The sequence below is a fragment of the Giraffa tippelskirchi genome, chromosome 3 (assembly GCF_054371585.1).
Source record: "Giraffa tippelskirchi isolate mGirTip1 chromosome 3, T2T-mGirTip1v1.2.pri, whole genome shotgun sequence".
NCBI classification, from domain to species: domain Eukaryota; kingdom Metazoa; phylum Chordata; class Mammalia; order Artiodactyla; family Giraffidae; genus Giraffa; species Giraffa tippelskirchi.
This window is the reverse complement of record NC_137277.1, coordinates 49,104,994-49,128,153: the sequence shown is the minus strand read 5'-3', so window position 1 is coordinate 49,128,153 and position 23,160 is coordinate 49,104,994. Positions and strand designations below refer to the sequence as shown.

The 23,160-nt window shown below is 40.4% G+C and overlaps 1 protein-coding gene across 8 annotated transcripts in view; it reads left to right on the top strand.

The window, feature by feature from the left end:
* The window catches only part of TADA2A (transcriptional adaptor 2A), a 44,466-nt gene extending 30,235 nt beyond the window's left edge, over positions 1–14,231 (top strand). For all 8 annotated transcript variants that reach the window (XM_081584573.1, XM_081584569.1, XM_081584576.1 and 5 more), the window contains 8 exons: positions 504–567; positions 1,860–1,903; positions 4,509–4,619; positions 6,140–6,211; positions 8,151–8,283; positions 8,853–8,896; positions 11,181–11,254; positions 12,771–14,231. In XM_081584573.1, coding sequence (XP_081440699.1) covers positions 504–567; positions 1,860–1,903; positions 4,509–4,619; positions 6,140–6,211; positions 8,151–8,283; positions 8,853–8,896; positions 11,181–11,254; positions 12,771–12,956 — 728 coding nt within the window. In that variant the 3' untranslated portion in view covers positions 12,957–14,231. The remainder of the gene's footprint in view (positions 1–503; positions 568–1,859; positions 1,904–4,508; positions 4,620–6,139; positions 6,212–8,150; positions 8,284–8,852; positions 8,897–11,180; positions 11,255–12,770) is intronic.
* The last annotated feature ends 8,929 nt before the right edge of the window (positions 14,232–23,160 follow it).

Sequence of the window (23,160 nt, the reverse complement as noted above, 5' to 3'; positions counted from 1 at the left end):
ATTTGATCTCAGACCCAAGGGAGGATGGCCTGGATAAAGTATTCCTGGTCATTTCCCAGTGACTGAAGTTGTATGCAGCTATAGTGCATCTGCTTATAGCCCAGCATGTTAGATTTCAGTATTTCTCTCTCCTAATCTGAAACTCTAATATGTGTAATTTCCAGCCCATGTTTTACCAAAGTTCAGACTCCTTGTTGAACTGTTACATGAAAGTTAATATACATAGCAAGGCATGGTAAAAGTAGATATTTAGTAGAAAGCAGAATTTGTTATCCATAGGGTAATCCCTTGTAAACATATACTTAGGAAAAAGAATTTCACTGTAATTTACTGATTTAGAAATTTAGTATCCTAGGATATTTTTTTGTTTCCAAGAGACAGATTTCTTAGACCAGTGAATGTGGAGTAGTTAGCAGTATGAGGTTAAAAGTTTAGAACAGCTTGGGCAAAAGATTTCTTCTTGCCCTGGCTATATTTATATGTAAGTGTGTGTTTGTTTATAGCTCTGAAGATGGCTGTAGTGGATATCTATCATTCCAGGTTAAAGGAGCGACAAAGACGAAAAAAGTAAGTCTGGGAAACCATCCTGCCTTCTTTTGCCTTTCGATTTTTGACCACATATAGCCCATAAGAACAAATTCCACTTGTGGCTTCTCTTATGACCTTGAGCTCTCAATTTTCCATCTGTTAAAAGTTAATATTACCTTTCCTTTTTTTGCTTTTTTACCCCTCCTTCCTTACCCCTTCCTTAATGTTATGACCAATGAATAATATGGGTATGTTCTTTTAAGGAAAAAAGCAACAAGAAAAATTCAAGATATTATTAAGTTGTTATGCTCTTTCTAATGCTCCATTCTGACTGCTGAGTTTTTATGAGAAATCTTTTATCTAAAAGGATTTCAAAGGAATCATGAGCAAATTTTAGGCACTCTTGATTATTCCTTCTCTTTGCAACAGAGCAAAAAACATACATTCAGACTGAGAAATTATGGATCCCAGATCTCTGTTGGATTACAGAGACTTTAACAGTTCAGAGAAGGGTACTCACAGTTGTGTGTGTATATATGTGTAGGCCTGTTACTAACTAGAGACATGGTGGCATCACAATGAGAAAAAGAAATAGGACTTAGGAGACACTCTGGAGGGACTGAGACATGATCTGAAGTAAAACTTACTCTCTGCATATCTGGAGTTAGCTTCCAGTGAACGCTGAAGATTATCCAAATATTCTTGTGAAAAACTTCATTGCTAGGCAATAGAAATCGAAGGTTCCAGACAACTCTGCATGGTTTACCTAAATTCTATTCTGCTTAAAACATGCAATTAGAGCTAGACAGTATTGTAGAACTCAGTTGTCGCGGTCTCTGTTAGATCTTGTGTTTTATGATGCCCTTCCATTAAACAGGCACAAGATTTATTTCAAATCGCTTCAAGGCATACTGTGAATGTACAGTTGTAAACATTGAGTGTGTGATTATGGCAGCCTTCATGGTTAACAGATTTCCCTTAAATGGTTATTCTCACTTATCATTTCCCTAAAGCTGAATAGATAATTTTTATGCCATGGACACAGATTCCCTTCTGTTTCATCTAAGTTACAGACACGTGTTTTTCAGTATTTGTGAGTGCTCATCGATTCATCCAGCAAATGTTATTGAGAGTCTACATTGCCCAAGGAGAAGAAAAATACATAATACTTGAGAGCCTTAAATTGTGCTAGTGACTCACTGAGCTGCAGAACTTTGAGGGAAGTGGCTTTCTCTGGACCTCGATACTCCCCCTCGTAGTGTTTACTGCTTGTGGAAGACATTGTTAAATGTGAAATTAATGATCATAGATAATTGTGTTTTTCATTCTAGAATTATAAGAGACCATGGATTAATCAACCTTAGGAAGTTTCAGTGTAAGTATTAGTGTTTTTCTTTAATTTAAAATTGTTCCCATCATTATTGAATAGTTTTAAATCATTTATGGCAGTAGTTCTTAATCCAAGTTGCATACTAGCATCACTAGGAAGCTTTAAAAATTTTTGATGCCCAACAGTCACTTCTAATTAAGTCAGAATATCTGGAGGTAGAGCTCCAGCATCTTTTTTTTTTTAAGTCTTCAAGGCAATTCTGTTGTATACTAAGAGTTACAAACGAGTAATATATAGTCAATAACTCTAGCATGAGAAATATTTTTTAAAATAGTATACTAATTAAAACCTGAATATTAATGGATAATTTTCCAAAATTGGATAGGATATTGTTTCAGAATTATATGTTAAATGTAATATAACTATAATCATCAGGTTGTGAAAATATTTTTAAGGAAAGAATTAACAGAAAGGGATACCTTTAGTTTGCATCATGGGGGGCTAACAAACGACATTAGTATTGCATGATGAAAATAAACCTATAATGATTTTTAAGTGATTGCTAACTTTGACCTTACTCTTAAATATTGGTGATGTCTAGGCTGGGCCGATTTTCTCTCCTTTTTCTTTCACACTGTAGAGTTTGTTCAGCACATAAGAATCATATCATAATAATTTCAGTATTTATATATATTTATAATAGGTGTATGCCACAAGATTCTGTTTTGTAAAAGTAACCTAATGAGATTGTGCTTCATATGCTGGTTGATAGACTCTTACAGGGTTTGACACACTATGCCACTGGAGGGTTCAGGTCAGCCAGTCTTGGGTTGAATATCTTTTAATAGAGTCATGATCGTAAGTAGGTTACATTTTATGTCCTTTAGTTTTTCATTTTCCACTACATGTTTTTTAAGCAATTGTAATGTTTTGATGATATCCCTTCTAATAGTTACATGTTATACCAATAACATATTATATATAATATACATTATAAATATATATTGATGTGCTTAACTTGTCTTTATTATTGGATATTTAGCTTATTTTCAGTTTTTTTTAAATCATTACAAATAGCACAAAGGTAAACTTGTTTGTGAATAAAGCTTTGTCTGCCTTTAGAATTTTTTTTAAGATAGATTCCAAGAAGTGGAGTTACTAGGTCAAAGAATATGATTATTAAAAATGCTTAACACATGCTGCTAGATTGTTTCCTGAAAGATAGTTATGTCAATTGATATTCCTTCTGGCAGTATACATTATTGCTTATTTAACCTGTCCTCATCAAGAGCTGTGGGTTTGCAAAAATAACCCCAGGTCAGCTCTCCTTTGCCCTTTCTGTCGACAATAGTCGGTCATGTTCTGGTAGTGCATTCCTATGTCTGAAATTGCTGGGCTTTTGGATTTTAACCTGTATGTAGTAGACCTTGACTATTGCGTAAATTCTGTTCCCAGCTGGTGGACAGAGGTCAGCTTAGCCTCTTTATTCTTTAACTGTATTTTTACACATAGAGCTGAGGGGAAGCTCTGTTGCTTCCAAGAAAGACATGGCATGTGCAATGTGGTCTGCGAGGTTTTCACTTGCCATTGTACTGAATGTACGTGTGACCTTAATATCATAGGCATAGGGTTTTTTTTCATCAAACTAAGTTACTCCAAATTTTTGTATTATCCCTGTAGAAGTAAGGGATTATGGTGGTGAATAAAATCAATCTGTGTCTGCCCATCAAATCAGCCCCTAGAATTTGTGGGCAAGAATTTTCCTGCTAAGGAAGAGATTCATCTGAAAAGACGACAATTTAAGTAACTGGCATAAGTAACAGCCTGTATTTTTAGCCTGAGAGTGGACAGAGCTAGCCTAGTTACTCTTATTGAAATGACTGAGTAGCATTTCGAGAATTCCTGATCATTCCAACCTACCAATTATTGTTGGTGGGTTTTCCTACCCCTCTTTTTGCTGATAGCTCTTTTTATTAGAAATTTGGTCAGTAGTGATCCTCAAAGGTGCTGATTCTGGCTACCTGTAAGGGTATCTCAGGTGGCATATATGACCATTTGCTTCCATGATAGTTATTAAAATATAACTTCATTCATAGTATATTAAGCTGTAGTACTTAATTAAGTTTAGAGAAAGGCAAAATGACCCATGTAGAGAGTGAAGAAATAAATGCCTCACTTGAAGATATGGAGTTACAGAGAGGATTTTTAGTGGGACATGGGAGAGATCACACAGTTTTGCCAGACTGATGTACCTCTTCTAGATGAATTAGCATGTCTGCACGTCCCTTCTTCTGCAGAAGTTAATACTGGAGATTTTGCCCTACATTGTTCCTAAGAATGTATGGTCTGCCTTTAATCGTCCTTCCTGTTACTGCCAGCACTTCCTACCCCTGTGCAGGTTGAGAGACAGTGAGGTGTGGGGGTCACCAGAGTACAGGTGCTCTCTGGTCGTGACAGCATCCCTGAGACGTAGTCCCTCTGGTTCTGTTAGCATCATGGTTAGTGTGCTGCATTCCCTAGTTTTCTGGTTTGCTTCCTGTCATGGGTAAATTAATCATGTGAGGTTAGGAATAATATTCTTCTATTTTACTACTTGCTAAAAAAAATACAGAAAACTTAGAGATCTTTATATTCTTTACTTTCTTTGTAGTAATGGAACGACGATATCCCAAGGAAGTCCAAGATCTTTATGAAACAATGAGGCGATTTGCAAGGATAGTGGGGCCAGTGGAGCATGACAAGTTCATTGAAAGCCATGCATGTAGGTGGTTTTTTAACCTTGAGCATATATTTCTGTGTGTGTATAAATAGGAGCGATAATGGTATTTTATGTGAAATTCTGTAAATAAATAAGTGGATTTTTTTTTAAATTATTTCTTCCCCTTTATTGCTACAACATAAATTTGGAACTTTGGGAATGTAGAAGAAGGCTTAAAAATACTAATGGCTTCCCCCCCACCCCACCCCAGATAAACAGTAGTTTAGTAGCTTTTTCCGCAGTTTTTAATATAGGAGTTTGCAAATACATGGGGGTTCATTATACTATGATATACATGTATCCATCACCCAACTTTAGCAGTTAACCATTCAGTGGCCGATCCAGTGTCATCTTTACCACCCACTCCTTTCCCATCCTCAACTGGATTATTTTGAAGCAAATCATATTATTTGGTTCATAATTATTTTAGTATTAAAACTAGTTTGTAGGTGGGGACAGAGTTGGATGACTCATGGAAATAATATATAGCACTTCCATCATTTTCCTGCCTTTTTTCTCTGAGAGAGAGCTACATAGTTAGCATTTGATTTCTCACTATAAAAAATTGAATTGTTAAGGCAGTAAGGCCTGAACTATAAAACAGTCTGGACTGAGGGGCTGAGTCTATACCTTTCATCATGGGATTCGGGTATTTGATTTTGACTTCCAAATTTAGTTCAGGAAGGTACTTCATGAAGGCTTGTATACTGTTCTCATTGTGCAGATATTTCTTGCATGACACTGCAGGCAATCTGAACCGGGTTGGTTGTCCTCACAGACACCCTGTTTAGTTGGCATTCTTTGTGTGATTTATCCTGGGTGTCTGATCTTCACTTCCTGTCCCAGTTTGTACCATCCCTGGTTTATGTGTCACTCCAGGGAACTACACCCCATGGATTGTCCAGGTTCTTCCTTCATCCGCTTTTTCAAAGCACCCAGATTGGAACATTCCATCACATAATAATTTGAGCAGTGCAACCTGATCTGCATGCTCAGAGGAGGCAGAAATCTTGGTTTATGGAAAACACACTGCTCTTTTGTCTCTATAAGAGAAAAGCTGTGAAGAAACCATCAGGGACTTGAGCACAGAATTTTGTCCTTCCCTTGCAAAAGGTCTGTGTCATGTAATACCAGAGACAGGTTTCATACCAAAATTTGTCTTTGTGGCTAGAACTTTTAACAAGGAATAAATAGAGCAGGGAAACTTGGTGGTTTAAGAAATTATATTCATTACTACTGTAGCTAAATGAATTCAGCCAGGTCACTATGAAGTTTTCTAAGAGACAATTCCAGCTGCTTTCTGCAACTGGAGACAGAAGCCAAAAGACCACTGGAGTACATTTTTTGTCAGCTCTTAAGTAAAATTTCTAATGAGATATCAGCAACAATTAGGATTCCCCAAATGGAATTGCCCAGTCTTTTACAGAAGGCAGAATTACTGAAAATATTTAGCAGTAAAAGTGCTCATTGATGCTGATTTTGTTTTTCCAATTTTTCTCTGTCTTTTTTGGGGGGATAAACAGTGGAATTTGAACTCCGAAGGGAAATCAAAAGGCTCCAGGAATACAGGACGGCAGGCATTACCAATTTTTGTAGTAAGTATGCTTATGCTCCACACTAAATCAGGGGGCAAGTGCCTTCCAAACATATAAACAAGCCTTCACATTTCAGAATGAGTTTTTGATCTTTCCAAAAAGTTTCACCTATTTAATCCTTATAAATACCATTATATGGATTATCTGAGGTGAAACAAAAATATGACAGAGTTGCTACTTTAGATTTAGGATTCTGTTGTGGCCTCTAAAAAAAAGACTTTGTATTCCAACTTTTAGTCTCAGCCTTTTTAAATTTAGTGATGCATCATCTGATCATTCCCATTAAGCATACTTCAGTTGGTTCTAGGCACTTGCATCCCAGTTACTTCAGGTAGAGATGATGATATTCCTGGCACCTAACAGCTCACCATGAATTGGACTGTACCCTTTATACTTCACCAACTTAACAGAGGGACTTCCCTGGTGGCTCAAATGGTAAAGCGTCTGCCTACAATGTGGGAGACCTGGGTTCGGAAGATCCCCTGGAGAAAGGAATAGCAGCCCACTCCAGTACTTGTGCCTGGGAAATCCTACAGACGGAGGAGTCTGGTAGGCTACAGTCCATGGGGTCGCAGAGTCGGACACAACTGAGCGACTTCACTTTCACTTTCAACTTAAGAGATGGGTGTCGTTATTCTCATTTAATAGAGAAACTAAGGATGAAAGTGGTTAAGTAACTAGTTGTAGTAGAGCCAGGTCTTAAGAGAAGGCAATTGTGTTAGCAGTTAAGAGCTGAAATCTAGGCTTGGACAGCTTAGGTTTGGATTCTGGCTCTTTTACCAGATCTGTAATTCTATTTGTTTTAATTTTCCAAGTCTCTTAGAGTTCATGTGAAGATTAAATTAGAGATAATACATGAAAACATAGTATAGTACCTGACACACTAAGTCCTCAATAAATGGCAGTTTCTGTCATTTTGTTGTTGTTTTGGGGATGGTCTTCAGCATTCCCTCCTTCCTGTTGGTTGAAAGCTATCACCCATTCACCCACTGCTCAAGTTCAGCCTAGTAAAATGGCTCTTTATTTCTAACATTGGAAACTGTTTACAAAATGAAATTTTATGTGGAGCACTAATCCATAAATAAAAATGGAACTCCTTTAGTTGAAGTCTGATGATTCAGATCATGTGTGGAGCCCAGGACCACCAGTATGTTCACAGTAATCCCTGAGATATTTTCATGGTATCCTGGGCCTCTGTGGAACATGGCTTGAAACCCACTGGTTTGATATTTTGGATCCTGTATACATTAATAGTGTAGAAAACACTGTGCAGCTGTTAGCAAGATGCATATAAAGACTCTGATTCCAGATTTGGGTTGCCTGATGTTGGTTGTCTCCAGGAAAGAGGTGAAAAGAATAGTAATAGTCAGTGAGGATTTATTTTTATTTGTGATCCTAAGTGGTTTTTAAGCAACAGTGTATGTGTATAGCATTTGTGTGACTTGGAAAAATATATGGATAGGGAAAAATATATGGATAGAAAAAAATAGAGCAGGAAGTAAATTTGACAGTATTAAAAGTTACTTTTAGGGGGTGGAAATATGAGCAACTCCAACTTTTATATACTTTTCTGTTTTGGGGATTCCCTCTCTCAAATTTCTTGAAGGTAGAAAAGGAATAAACACATTTTCATTTCTTATAAGAAAAGAGATTTCAAACTAGGGGAAATCACTTTGCTCTTAGAAAAATAATTCTAGAAGCACTTTTTCAAAGGAAATTAAAAAATGACTGGGAATCCCCTAGGGTGCAGTGGTTAGGGCTCTGCGCTTTCACTGCCATGGGCCTGGGTTTGATCCTTGTTTGGGGAACTATGATCCCGTGAGCCTCAGAGCAAGGCCACAAAAAAATTAAAAAAGATGAACTGTTTGTTGATGAGTTAGGAGGCCCTTTGGTTAGTTCTGCTACCTTGTCTTTGTAGTCACTTTTTTAACACCTGCAGGTGCCAGAACCTACGATCACCTCAAGAAGACTCGAGAAGAGGAACGCCTCAAACGCACCATGCTCTCTGAGGTCCTCCAGTACATCCAGGACAGCAGCGCCTGCCAGCAGTGGCTCCGCCGGCAGGCTGACATGTGAGGAGTTAGTCCGGCGGACACAACCTCATGGAGCTTTCGGCCTTTGCCTGTATTTTCAGACAGTCCTGTGGGTGCCCTAGCCTAAATGGCAGAGCTGTAATAATTAGGTAGCTAGAAGAATTCAGAAAACTTGAGCAGGCTGTCTCAAACAGTACAGTACTGACAGTTTTGAGAAATGTAACTGGCCTCCTAGAAGCCTACTTTGCTACTTTGACCTTATTTTTTAAGATTAGTGTATTCCCTTGTCACACCTTCTTTCTTCCTCTGTATCTACTGGTGTGATTTTCAGTGGAGGATCAAATTCCTGCTTTTTGCTCATGAATGGTCTCTGTGATGTGCCACTCCAGGACCTCTTCTTAACAAATCTAGGCAATTTCCTTCCCTGGAACAGATTTCCTTTCCTGAGCTGTGTACAGTTGGGCTAGCCTGTAAAAACATAGTCCAGTCTGTCTCATTATTTCTTGTCAAAGTAGCTGACCTGATAAATGTTACCCAGTCTCTCATGGGCTTTTGTAAATTGCTTTCTTTGATGTGACCTAAGTTTAAATTCCTCTTCTTTTTTGTAGTGATTCTGGCCTGAGTCCTTCTGTTCCCATGACTTCGAATTCAGGTAATTATTTTTCAGGCTGGAGCAAGTCACAGTTGTGGAGTTTTCTTCCTGGGGATTATAGTGACCCAACAAACCCTCCCGCCTTTGTGGGAGCCAGGTGCTTAGGCAAAAGAATGGTGATTGTTACACAGATTCATAAACATCAGCAAGGTGTTAGAATCTTCATGGCCAAACAGGAACTTTCCTCAGGTTTACAGTACGAAGACAGGGTAGGAAAGAACCTCAGATGGGTGTTTTTTCTATTTTACCAATGTTCACAGGCAGTTCATTTACTGTGATTTTCTCTTCTGGCATGTCCTATTTTGAGGTCAGTTTACAGGGCAAGATTAAGCCATATGATATCTGATAATCCTTGCTACTTGGTAATTAATAAATGGTAGTTTGGGGTGGTATTAGTTGTAGAATGCTGATCTAAGAGCATGGTGTTTGTTTGCCTCTTTTCTTGGTTATCATTCACCCCTGCTCCATATGGTAGATTAGCCACTTCGCCTGATCAGAACATACAGACCACTCCACTGTTTACAGACTGGACTTGGCAAAAAGATAACCCATTTGTAGTTTTACCATTTTTTGAAGCTGGGAAAAACAGACCTTGTGATCCTATTCAAAAAATCTCCGATTCAAGACCCAGACAGGGCTCAGAGAAGGCCACTGCAGGGGTGATTTTTTTTATTTTTTTCATTTATTCCCTTGTTTCAAGTAATTACTTTTTAATATTTAGAGGAGAAAAGAGTCTTTTAGGGAATAGCCAAGACAGTTAAATTTTATAAGTTTCTCACATCCAAATCCTCCCCCAGTCTAAATACAGAAATAAGAAAATTTAATGTTGGCTAATTAAAGTGAATGAATGTATTTGACCTAGCTTCTTTGGTATTTGTGTTTTGTGAACCATTTGTGCTCACTCTTGGTTGCTTCCTTGGCGGGCATCAGCCTCCCTCAGCCCCACTGTTTAGGTTGAGATGACCCTTTGCTCCTTTTCACACTCTGAGTTGCTCCTAAGGCAGTGCAGAGTTGGAAACGTGAATCACTGATCATAACGTAGCCTCTCGGAACTGGTGAGGCATCGAGTGATTGCAATCTCTGTTTCAGGGCATTTAGGGTCACCCTAGGCCTGGGACTGCAGAGCAGCTCCCATTCCCTCTGTTGATGTTAAAGGGAAGCCTGTTTGGGCGCAGAGCGAGCTGTGACAGCCCCTCCCCGTTCTCTCCACCACCTAAGCAGCACCCCGCCCGCATGAAGTGTAACGTAGTATTCTACATTTTCTTTTGCTTAACACAGCCCATTCACTCACATATACATTCAAAACAAATCCCCAGAGTTGTGCACATCAGGCTTCGCATCCTGGGCAGTGGTCTCTTGCAAAGTATGTGAGTTCACCTCAGCCTCTGCTTTGCCATATACTGGCTCATTGTTCCTCTGTGTGGGTCTTTCAGGTAAACAGGGCTACTTTAGGAGGAACAGATATTCCCTCAAATAATACATAATGAAGGGCCTTTTGCTGGCCTGACTCTCTGCCTTTGATCTCAAGGTGAATGGTACTTGGGTAATTACCATGTTTGCCTGCACTGCTGGCAGAATGGCCAGTGTTAGGGAATGTCTCTCCTGCAGAGTTGTTATTTCCATTCATCAGCTGTCAAGACAGGCAGCATGTGACCTTTCTTAACTGGATGACATCTGGGCTGTAGATTTTAGAATCTTCTACTGGGTTAGGAAGAATAGTCATATTTGACTCTGAGGTATGTGTGATTATATGTGTATTTTATCAAGGCAAAGGGCACTTGACTTACCTTTTTTTACTTTTTTTAATTCTTTTTTTAAATCTTTATTTATTTATCTTGTTTTTGGCTCTGCTGGGTCTTCGTTGCTCTTGTGTGGGCTTTCTTTCTTAGTTGTAGCGAGTAGGGGCTGCTCTTCATTGCAGTGCGTGGGCTTCTCATGGTGGCATCTCTTGTTGCAGAGCACAGGCTCTAGGCGCAAGGGCTTCAGTAGTTGCAGCATACAGACTCAGTAATTGTCAAGGACATGGGCTTAGTTGCTCTGCAGCATGTGGAATCTTCCACAACCAGGGAGCGAACCTGTGTCCCCTGCATTGGCAGGCACATTATTATCCATGGCACCACTAGGGAAGTCCTTGACTTACCGTTTTTATTTTCAAGTGAACTTTGGGGTACCCCCCCGGTGTATAGTACCTAACAGGCCTGACCATGGTGAACTTTGTTATACTTTTTACTCCTGAGATACTGTCTCTTACAAAATACATGCCTTTTTCTCTCTGTATCTATAGGTAGACGAAGTGCACCGCCCTTGAACCTCACTGGCCTCCCTGGCACAGAGAAGTTAAATGAGAAAGAAAAGGAGGTAACAAAAAGAAGGGGAGCTGGTTAGAGGAAAGAGAGTAGGGGCCGGTTATTCATTGAGTTGTTGTGAAAAACACATTACAGGATCAAACCCGTTTTGCTCTGCTCACATCACTCATGTGCATGTACAGCTCTAGTTCATCCTCGAGGTCTCGGTATTAAAGAACCGACCTTAGCAGGTCTCAGGGACTCCTTTCCTCATCACCCTGCCACCACTCATCTGCTGAGAGACGAGCATATGATACATAAATCTAAATAATACCAACTATCATTTATTGAGCATTTACCATGTACCAGATACTGTACTAAGTATTTACTGAATTTAATTTTTTACAAACTTAAAATAACTTGTATATGGAAATGGTTATTTCCTATAAGAGTGGGCACTTTTAGAAGTTCTACTCTTATTCCAACAATATGACCATTACTTAAAAAATTTTTTAATTGTCTCCATGGTAGGTGTATAAGCACAAAAGAGGAATCCATCATCATATATAGTCACACATTAATTTTGATTAAAAAAGCCACAACCTACTTTTCTTTTCCACTGTAATCACTTAATCACTGGATGTGTCTTCTTATGACTGTTAGCTGTTTCTAAACTTTTAAGTCCAACCTCAAATGAGGCATCATCAAGCATTTTCCAAAGAATGTGCGACAACTCTGAAGTCCATTCCAAAGAGGAATTCCTCCTTTGTTCCTTGTGTGCTCTTTTTATAGTTCCCAAGATCAGTGTCCTCGTCTGCCACTCCATATCAGAAATTCAGGTCAGACAGAATGGAATAGGGGCTAGTATTAGACTTTTATTTTACCCAGTAGGAACAGTGAAGATGAGCGTGGGAGGAGAAGGGAGTGGAGTGTATGTTATATCCAGGTGGTGCTGAAGAAGGATTGCCATTCTGATTCAAGCGTAGAATGACCCAGAGTTTCAAGTGGTTTTTTATCCTTACCCACAAAATGGTGACCTCAGACAGTTCATTGCTGGATAAATGGTAGGTGAACTAGAATTAAACCAGCTGTTTGGATCTTTAGCAGTTTAAGTGACCTCTTAGCAAGATCTCTAGACCTCCTTTCCCTCCAAAGTAGGAAATGTAATCACAAAATTAGGGACTACGGGCTTATGCTGATACCAGAAGTAATGTGATTCATACTTGGGAACCCAAGTATCAGCACCCCCATCCCGGGCCCTACGACTCTTCCCTGACTGGCTGAGCCCGACCGTGCTGGGCCTCCGCCCCAGGCCAGTCCTCAGGACACAGACTTGTACCCGTGACAAACCCAGGGGAGTTGGCTGACAGGTGCCGCAACTCTCCCGGCATCACCCTCAGCCTTTTTCTGTCTCCTGAGACTATTCTCACCAAAGAAAAGATGGAATGGAATGTGGTCTAGCCACCAGCAGCTCCTGTAAATAGTTGGAGGTTGATGTCACTCTTTACACTTTATTATGGCTATACCTGCTGGATTAAATTTTAAGACTGACAGATGTTAATGTTGATTAAATTTGCCATGTCTTGCAGCTCTGTCAGATGGTGAGGTTGGTCCCGGGAGCCTATTTAGAATACAAATCTGCTCTATTGAACGAATGTAACAAGCAAGGAGGCTTGAGACTGGCACAGGCAAGAGCACTCATCAAGATAGACGTGAACAAAACCCGGAAAATCTATGATTTCCTCATCCGAGAAGGATACATCACCAAAGCCTGAGGCTCCCCAGGAGTGTGGCGGGCCAAAGGACTGCGGGCATTCTGGAGCCTTCTTTTTGAACTGAATTCTTATTGTGAAAAGAGGGGAAGAACAAGGGAAATCTTCAGTTGTATTAGTGTCTACTTTCTTCTCCACCCTGCTTTAAAATACTCCTGTTGTTGGTATTGTGCTGCAGAGTTATGTGCTAGATAAGCTATTGTTAATTGTGTGTGGGCATTCATTCCTAACACCTCTTGTAACTAAAACAAGAACCATAGTACCTCACATCACAGTGTTAGTAGAAATAGAACTAAACCAGTCTGTAATCCCAGGAGTCCAGCTCAGATCCTTGTACCTGCTTGGGAGGTTGGTTTTCTGATTATGTTTTGCCTTCAAACGTTACAGACATTTAAAATAAAGAGGTTATAGTGAGAGAAAGCTTTCTCTCTCTGTCTGAGGGTTTCTTTTTAAGCTGACAACTTATGTTTATGAGTTTAGAAAGGAGGAAAACCTCCCCATGATGTTCTTGTCCCATACTGTACTTTGAACTTGAATGTCTGGCTCTGTAATCTGCAGTCTGACTGTCTAATCTGCAGAAGACTTTTGAGGAGGTAGCAACAGATATAAAATGTCTCTGTTATTTTTAGAATTAATGGATTAAAATGTTTTGCTACTTAATTTGTGGGTGTGTCAAATAGTCTGGTAACTAAAGCACACTTAGGGTGTTGGATGCCCACCTCATCACGCTGCACTGTCTATGCTAACACGTGTGTCCTGGGCTCACCCCTGTTGTCACCGGGGGCTTCCTGGGATACCAGGTCCCCGAGGATGGAGGTGATGCAGTTAACTTCAGCATTGCTTGGATGAGACCTGAACCCTAGTTTCTCAACGGTGAAAAGGTAGCCTACAAGAAGAGCTACTTTTAAAACAAAAAGAAAGCCTTTTCATGTGTGGAACTCACTAGATATGAGGTGAGTGACTCTACCACATCTGAAAGTTGGTTCCTAAATCTTTTTGCACAGTAGTTAGCCATACTTAGAGGGTTATCCCTATTCTGTTGGAAGCAAACAGAATCTTCACAGATTACCTCCGATAGCTGACTGATTCTTTAGTTCTTTCATCATTCAAAATACCTAATTCAAATGTCATATACTTGGTTGGAAATATCAGCACAAATTTCTTAGCTGATGTAGATATGCATGTGGTTTGCTAATGGACTTCATCTAAGGTTTACAAATGAAAAGGAAACTCTTAGGATCTGAGGGAATTAGAATAAAGGACTTCAGTATTTTAAAAGGGTGGCTTGTGGTTTTCTTTTTTTGTTTTTTTTTTTGTTTGTTTTCTTGACATAGTCCTGTCTTTAGGAAACATAGTCTATCACCACCATCACCCCAAGTTGATTATAAAAGGATTGCCACTTAATGCTAAGACTTTGAAAAAATGTATTTATTTATTATTTTTGGCTGCACCAGGTCTTTGTAGCTGCACATGGGCTTTCTCTAGTTGTGGTGCTTGGGCTTCTCGTTTCTGTGACTTCTCTTGTGGCATACAGGCTCTAGAATGTGTGGGCTCAGGAGTTGTGGCACACAGGCTTAGTTGCCCTTCAACATGTGGAGTCCTCCCAGACCAGGGATCGAACCTGTGTCCCTTGCATTGGCAGGCAGATTCCTAACCATTGGACCTCTAGGGAAGTCCAGCTTCTTGTAAGTATTGTTCTAAAAGTGCATTAGATGTCAGTGTCTGCTGTAGTCTGAGGTCCTTAATCTTGATTAAGGAAGGCTTCCTGGGGGAGGTGAGTTTTTGAGGCAATGATAAGATGGAGTTAAGACAAAATGGCAGATGGAAGAGGGAGACTGTTCCAGACATCATGGGTGGAGGAGGATGTGGAGGCAGCCATGGGAGTAAGGAAAATGGTGCCAAGAGATTTAGTTGGCTAGGACACCAGGGGCAGCTGTGGTAGTTGCGAGTGGGAGGACGGCGGGACAGTCTGATAGAAACCTTGGATCCAGTTGAAGTCTGAAAAACTGATTGGGGAATCAGATTTGATGAAAATGGCATGGTTGAAAATAGTGACAAAAATAAGGCTGTAATTTCAAAAGACTGGATTTTAAAAAGTAGGATATTATGGTTTTGGTAAACCCAATTTTGCAGAATTTAAGACTTAGAATTCTAGGGGGTTTCTCAAATCAAGCCATAATTTTGGGTGAGGAGTGCTCGAAAGGAGTCACTATCCTTTTGCATTTATAATAGAAAAGCATTTGCTGATATTTGATGTCACTAACTAGCTTACTACATTATTTCCTTCCTTCTTTCTTGTCATCAAAGGAAGGCCCTTCTTACTAAAAATCCAGAGCTAGCAGAAACTTTTCAAAGAATATTCCATCCTTCCCCTTTTCTGCTAGATGGGATTGGCCATAAGCCAACTACATTGATATAGGTCTTTCTTGGTCCAGATCATCTCAGAAGAAGGAAAGTTTAAAGCTCAACAGCAATGAACAATGAATAAAGACCTTTAACTGTGAGGGATTTTTATTACAATTTAAAGGATTTCTGTTGGAACTTTTTCTTTCTGTTCAGTGACCCCTTCTTGTGCTCAGAGACCTTAACAGTCTCTACTGAAACCAACTATTTGTAATTTATCTCTTCTTGGGTTCCAGTTTTCATCCTTATATTGTTTACAACTCCCCCCACCCCAAGCCCCTGTTTTAAATCTGGACTTGGTTAACCAGTCACTGCTAAATGATAAGAACAAACTTCCCAGTTTTTTGAGTAATGAGATCCTCAGCTTGTGGTTACGGGAAAGGAAAGAAGACCAGTGACATTCATCAATAACAAAGTTCTAGTTGGGAAGTCATTCAAACTTAAGGAAAAATGTAGATATATAATAACTAAAGTTTCCAGCATGATGAGTCAGAAGAAGACCAAACTTACAAAGAGAGGTTTGGAAAGCTAACTCGTTTGTAACTCCAAAACACCTTGACTGGTTTCCAAGCAAGAGAGCTGTACTGTGTTCTAAACAGCATTCTGGAATATTGCCCATTCTTTTTTTAAAACTTATTAATTTGGCTGTGCCGGATCTTGCTTGTGGCACATAGATAGGGTCTTCAGTTGCAGCACTTGGGATCTAGTTCCCTGACCAGGGGTTGAACCCAGACCCCCTGCCTTGGGAGCATGGAATCTTAGCCATTGGACCATCAGGGAAGTCCCTCGCCCATTCATTTTTAAGGATGTCTTTGTAGATACCTTAGGGCTTCCCTGGTAGCTCAGACGGTAAAGCATCTGTTACAATGCGGGAGACCAGTGTTCGATCCCTGGGTCGGGAAGATCCCCTGGAGAAGGAAATGGCAACCCACTCCAGTATTCTTGCCTGGAAAATCCCATGGACTGAGGATCCTGGTAGGCTACAGTCCATGGGGTCGCAAAGAGTCAGACACGACTGAACGACTTCACTTTGTAGATACCTTATACACTGTTATTAACACAAAAAGCTTTGCTACACCTTACATGTACCTGACCTTTTTACTGAATTTCTGAAAGTTAGTTCCATTCAAGAGGAAGATTTGCTTTCCTTTCCAGTGTGTTTAGCTGGATGTGAGTAACCTCTCCCAGATCGGCCAGAAAGGACCACCTCTGCTACAGTAGGACACTGCCATGTCTGTGGCCTGTGCAGAAGAGGTAGCCCAGCTATAATAAAAAATTTCCCTTCACTCGGACACAATAACCAGCCCTCTGCATGAAATATAAGTGATACTGATACCGGGGTGCAAGGAGAGCCAGAGCAGCCTGGACAGGATAGCAGTGGTCGTGCTGACAGGGACACTTGTTCTGGGAGAGGGAAAGGTTGTGAAGAGTAGCTTGGAAGTATCTTGGAACCTAAGTCTCCTATCCACGGAGTCCTCATTGGCATTGTATGCTGCTGCTGAGGGCTAGAGGGTAGGGACAGGTAAATCATTTCCCAGAAACTTGGAAAGCCGGTTTTTGTATCTAATGGAGGGAGTTCTTTGTCTGTTCATTGTTTGCCTTGTTGCTTTGGCTTCTGCCAGTTGAGATACACTAAGATTAACTGCCCTTTGATTCAACTGACCAGGCTTATAAGGCAAGAGATGCAGGTACTTGAAGGATAAATGTCTTGCATCTGACATTAAAATTCCTTTGTCACTATGAGTTACTTGCTTGGTATGCGTTGTGTACTGGGCCCCCTTCCCTGTTAAGAGTAGGAATAAGGAAGTTGAGATAAGAATGTAGAAAATGACCATTAAAATGTTTACTACCCCAAACTGAAAGCTACAAAACAGCCCTGAATATCACCATACCTCCCCTTGTCTTTGAAAGCTGTAGTTAACCTATACCAGCCTAGATTTGTTTTTCGTCTTTTGGGGCTGGGTAATTAAGTCCGAAGCACTTATATTCTACTATCGAGCACAGGGGATGGATTTCTGTGGCACCAGATAAACCATTTGATTGAATTAATCTCATGTTCTTAATCAAGCCACACTTTTTTTCAGCTTTCTTTGGTCTCCCTAGAGGTCTTATTTGACAGCTTTCAGGTAGTTGGCAATTAATCTTGCCTTGGTCCAGAGTTATGTTGATCAGAAGTAGCATCTCAGGAAGTGTGGAAAGGAGAAGGCCTCACAATTGTTTTAAGAAGCTAGCACTTTATTAATCAAAGCAAAAAATGCTGAAATGCTGTCATCACCATTGTGAACTGACAGCTAAGTGCCAACTCATAACACTTCCAATATACCTCTCTGCTTCCCAGAGAGCTTTTCTTCCAGGTACACTCCCTGTATCTGTATTGTTGGCTAACCTAATCCTCTTTCCTCTCATTAAATGATAGATAACTATTTGAATTCCCCATCCCACCTCACCTCCCATTATCACAACATAAAACATTATTTTAAGAAATAAAAAAATACTGAGACCTGCACTGTGGAGTTTAATTTTAATGTTCCCAAACAATAGACCCTATCAGAAAACTGAGTTGGGACTAAGTATCTGATGTTCTTATTTCAGTTTCCAATCTTAGGATGTTGTCTAAGATGAAAAAGGCCATTTTCAGGGTAATTTAATCACTTTTCCCCAAAATCATTGAAAAGGGGTTAAAAGTTCAGAAGTGCCATGAAGACACCAGCTCCCAAGTACCAGGGGCCTCAGAGATGGGGGAACTGATAGGAACTTTCAGGAGAGGAAGAGTGCACCACAGTGGGCCAACCTTTACCCCATGGGAATTTGCTTTGCCTTTGAGAGGTGGAACAGTTTTCCCACACAGTATCCTGTTTGGAGCCTCTTTTTAAGCAAAGTCAAGCTGCAGCAGAAAAGCTACTGGACTGGAGGAAGGAGCCAGAGACCTATTTTTTTTTTTTTTTTTGCCTAGAGGATGATATCTATATCTATATCTCTCTCTATATATATTTAACCAAAGGGCATTTATCTAAGCTCTAGCCACAGGTAGGTGACAGCAATGTCCATCTCACCTGGCTGCCCCCCGGCCCCGCTAAGATCTTTGCCTTGTTTTGGGTGTGCATAGTTTCAGATTCAAGACACCTGTCAGATCTCAGTGAGCACAGGTTTAGCTTCAATGATGTAAAGCAAAACGCTTTTGAGAGCAAAATCTCCCAGGAGTGTCTCCACCCCCAGCAACTGCAGAAAAGAAGGCGTTGGTGGGAGAGAAGGGTGGCTATAGACGTCATTGCATCTTCCAGATCCCAGCTGTGACCTGGCTCAGAGTTTTACAGTTAAAAATAACCATGGCTTAGAGTTGGGGGAAAAAAGTAAACTGTTGTGTCTCCATGGAAACAAGGAGGCGGGTGGGGGGAAGGCGAGCCTTGGATTTCCAGCAGATGTGGCAAGAGGGGGCGGATGTAGGGGCTGGGAGTTTAGAAGCCCTCTGGTGAAGGAAGATAACCCCTGATTAGCATCCAGATTGTAGTCAGACATAGCTCCAGGGTTCTGCAGACAGAACTGCAGAGGTTATGTTTGCAACAATGTATACATTTTGGGTGGGTGAAGTCTTGTTTGAGGCTTACAATTTCCTGTAACACAGATTTGCTACTATTTGGCAAAGCAGAGAGCAGATGAGCAACACAGTAGGTTAGATGTTGCCTTCTAACCAATCTGGGAACCTCTGCTACACCCCCACCCCTTCAGTTTCCCTTGTTTTTATTTGCATAATCAGAGGTTTGACATCAGAATATTGTCACAATTTATAACTAGAGGGGGAGGTCTTGGGCTCCTGGGCTGATATGGTCATTAACTCCCTTTCAGTAAGATCAGGTTTTTTCTCTTTGGTGTTGTAGATTATGCAAAGTGGCATTAATTACCTAAAGTAATTTAATTTAGGTAATTTAATTAATTACCTAAAGTAATTTAAGGACCTAAAGTCCTTAAAGTTACCTCTTACCATTTCTGGTATTGTTTCTACCAGAGGTTACTAACTCTTGGTGAGGGAGGAGGTATTTTATTTTTTCATTTCCCTTTTCTTTGAAGGTTTCCTTTGAAACAATTTTTTCCCCTCAAGAAATACATGAATATATTCTAGTTAAAAACAAAAAAATCAAATCCCTCTATTTTCCTTTTTAAATGAAGGGTGCATATGCTTTCTTGTTTACCTGTCTGGCATACTGGAGTGACTTAAGTGCTAGTCTTTGTACTGCTACTTAATAATAAAAATACAACCTTGGGCAAGTTTTTTTAACCCCTCATTTCTGAACTATGGTTGATAAAACCTACCTGTGTTTGATGAAGATAAATGGGATAAAGTATATAATACACCTGACACCTCCCTTCCCTTCCCATTGAGCCTTTAATATTTTCATTTAACTCCAGCCAGGTAGGAACAAGCCTTTGATTTTCTATGGTAAATGGTAAATTCACACCACAATAAAGTCTCACAGAGGGACACTAAGATTGAAGGACACAGATCAAATGTTAAAATAGGCACAGGTGCATTTTTCATGGATGTTGTTTATATTGGAACCTTCATCACTGTGCATCATTGCCACAGCCCCTGGGGTGTATTAAGGGCAGAACGTTTCAGAGACAGATAGATACTAAATGACCTAATTATCCTAGACACGTTGCGATAATATTTGCTTATATAATGCCTAGTTCAAGAAGCTTGAACTCAGGTTACAAAATTGTAGGTACACTGTAAGAAAACTAAAAAATCAGGCATGGAAGAAAAAAATCAGAAAAAGATGCTAATAGTTGTTTCGTTAAGTAGTAAAATTAGGGGTGATGCTTTCTCCCTCTCTTTTCTGGGTGTTTTGTTTTTTTGTAATGTGACTTTTTTATCAATGGAAAAATAAATTACATGAGAACTAGTAAGACTCTACAAATAGAAGTTTATAGTATTTTACAATGAATAATATCTAGTTAATCCTTATGATAGCCATATAAGGTGCTATCTTACATCTTACAAAATAGCACAAGCATTAGGCAAGTTTCTACAGTAAATTAAATATGTTTTTTGATTTCTATCCCTCTAGTTTTGGGGGTTTTTTGTTTTTAAATATTTTCCACATTTATACAGTGTTCTCCCAGAAACCTGGTGTCTACTGTCCCTCTTAAATGTGTGAAAGGACAATAACATCAAGCTTTACTTCCCTGGGGGATTTGCATTTTTATAGCTATTAATGGCATAGACTCTGGAATTACAGGTATTAGTAAGCAGGCATTCCAGAGCCCTGGGACCTGATGACACCCTGAAATCAAGATTCTATAGACTGGGGAGCCCTGAACACAGCTATCTTCCAATTGTGACAGATATGTCAAATCTGTTGCCAATTTGTTAACCAGAAGAAGCAATACAAATGGAAGATGCAACTATTTGAGGGACTCATAAAGGTCTGATTAGTCTCAGGAGCAGTCATTGCCCAAGCAATTAAGGAGAATATTTTTGGAAAAGCAGACATCAGAAGCCAAGCAGAGTAGAAGTTTCCATCTTCTATTTACTGGGTCTAACCAGATCAGCTCTTATTTTGCACAGAAGCTACACTGCTCTAAAGCACTGCTTATTTAGATGTAGTCAGGAGCATCCACACCTTCCCTGGGCACAGACAAGTCAGATTTTTACAGCAGACAATCTCTAAGACATTCCTACATCTAAAATAATTGACACCTATAAATGTACCTATATATAGTCTAGTAGAGCGCTGCCCAGTAAGGAAGCCACTGGCCTCATGTGGCTACTTACATTTAAATCGATTAAAATTAATTACAATTTAAAATTCAGTTCTTCAGTCACACTAGGCACATTTCAAGAACTCAAAAGCCACATGAGGCTAGCAGCTGCTGTCCTGGACAGTGCAGTATGGGTCATCTCCAGCCCCCAAAGTTCTATCCAACAGTGCTGGTCCGGAAGACAAAACCTTCAAACTGCATTTTTTTGTCGAGGCCTCTGTAAGCCCACATTTCCACATTCTGTAAAGGGATAAAGCACCTCCCTACCCACAGGCATATATGTACAGTCACTAAATGATCTTTCTGAGTTTAGCACTTCTTCCTACTTTCCTTAATCTCTAGATCTTTACACATACATTACACTCAGCACAAACTTTATTTTAGCCCTCCTCCCTCCTCTTCCCTGATGAGGATTTGATTCTTCATGGTAGGCTTAGTCCTACAATGTGTGAAAATGCCCAGTTCCTTGTCACCAAGGAGCTGTTCTGGAAACCTGCCTTCTGTGTAATAAACAAGCTTGAATCTGAAGAGGGATGTATCTATCCGTGCTGCTGAGTCACCGAATTGACTGAAGGAAAAACTATGGGGGGAGAAACAGAGAGGAAAGCAGCATACAATCGTTTCTATTAGAGAGTTTGCTATTTTGGTATTGGCATGTCAAAAATAAGTCACTAGATGAATTGATGGTGGCGCAATTTGGTACTGGGAAGATCTCTTTCCCAGGCAAGATTTGAACTCCTAATGTGTTATCCTGAATCAAATTCTGCATTGTTCTTTCTTGGAAAGATTAATTTTGCATAATTTTAAGGCTTTCTGTCTTTATGACGGGAAAACTAGACATCTTTCCATTCTAGGTCTTTTAGCTCCCTTAAGATGATCACTAAAATGGTTTTGATGTTATATTTTTGTCTGGAAAGCAGACAGAACTTTTGGATATTCCTGCACCCACGGAATGACTCGGAATTCGGTTGGAGATCAGAAAGAGCATGAAAAAGCCTCAAAGCTTGCGATTGAAGATGCAGGAGTTTAGGAGAGCGGGATGTAAACCCAAACTGCTGTGTTCACTTCCTTCACCCATCCCTCCTCCCAAAACTATGATTACTCGTTTGACTGTTCAGCAACTCTGATGCCAATGATTTACATCGGTGAGGAGCTGGGGCTGGTGAGTAAAGGGCTGGGTGTGGAGTTGGGACTCTTAGAAGCCTGACTCACTGCCCAGCCTGGAGGAAGTTGTTTATACCTCCCCTCATCTGCCAGGGCAAGGTTGTATTGAATGTCCGTTCTGCATCTACTCAAGTTATAGATGGACAAACCTACATTAAAACAAAAAAAAGACCCTCAGAATGACACAGCAAATAAGCCCTCCATGGATTAATGCATTCGGCCTGCGCTCCGGAGACCCTCAGCCCTGCCTTGGAGGCACAAGCTGTGGACCTGGTGTTTTGAAACTCAGATGGTACCTGTAGTTCATGACAGTGGGTTGGCGGTCTCGGGGCAGGCAGAAGATGGCCACATCTATAGCCACTTCTGGGCTTCCCTGATGGGTCAGACGGTCAAGAATCGCCTGCAATGCGGGAGACCCGGATTCGATCCCTGGGTTGGGAAGATCCCCTGGAGGAGGGCATGGCAACCCACTCCAGTATTCTTACCTGGAGAATCCCCATGGACAGAGGAGCCTGGCGGGCTACAGTCCATGCGGTCGCAAAAAGTCGGACACGACTGAGCGACTAAGCACAGCACAGCACATAGCCCCTTGAGTCTCTGACAACATAGCCTCCCACAGTCGCTGGAAACTGCCCATACCTGCCCAAGCAAAATTCATCCAACAGTTGCCATGAGATTTATTTTCACTTCACGCTTTGGACCCAACTCCGGGCTCCCCCTTGCAGGATGGAAGGTGGGGATAGGAGATTAGTCACTAACTGCAATCTTCACACCTTTTATACTTGTATCGTTTTCTTGTCTTTAACCCTCTCACATCCACAAAGTACCCTAGTTCGCCATCCCTGGGCCCTCGCCAAAACCTAGTTTGGAGGAAGACGCT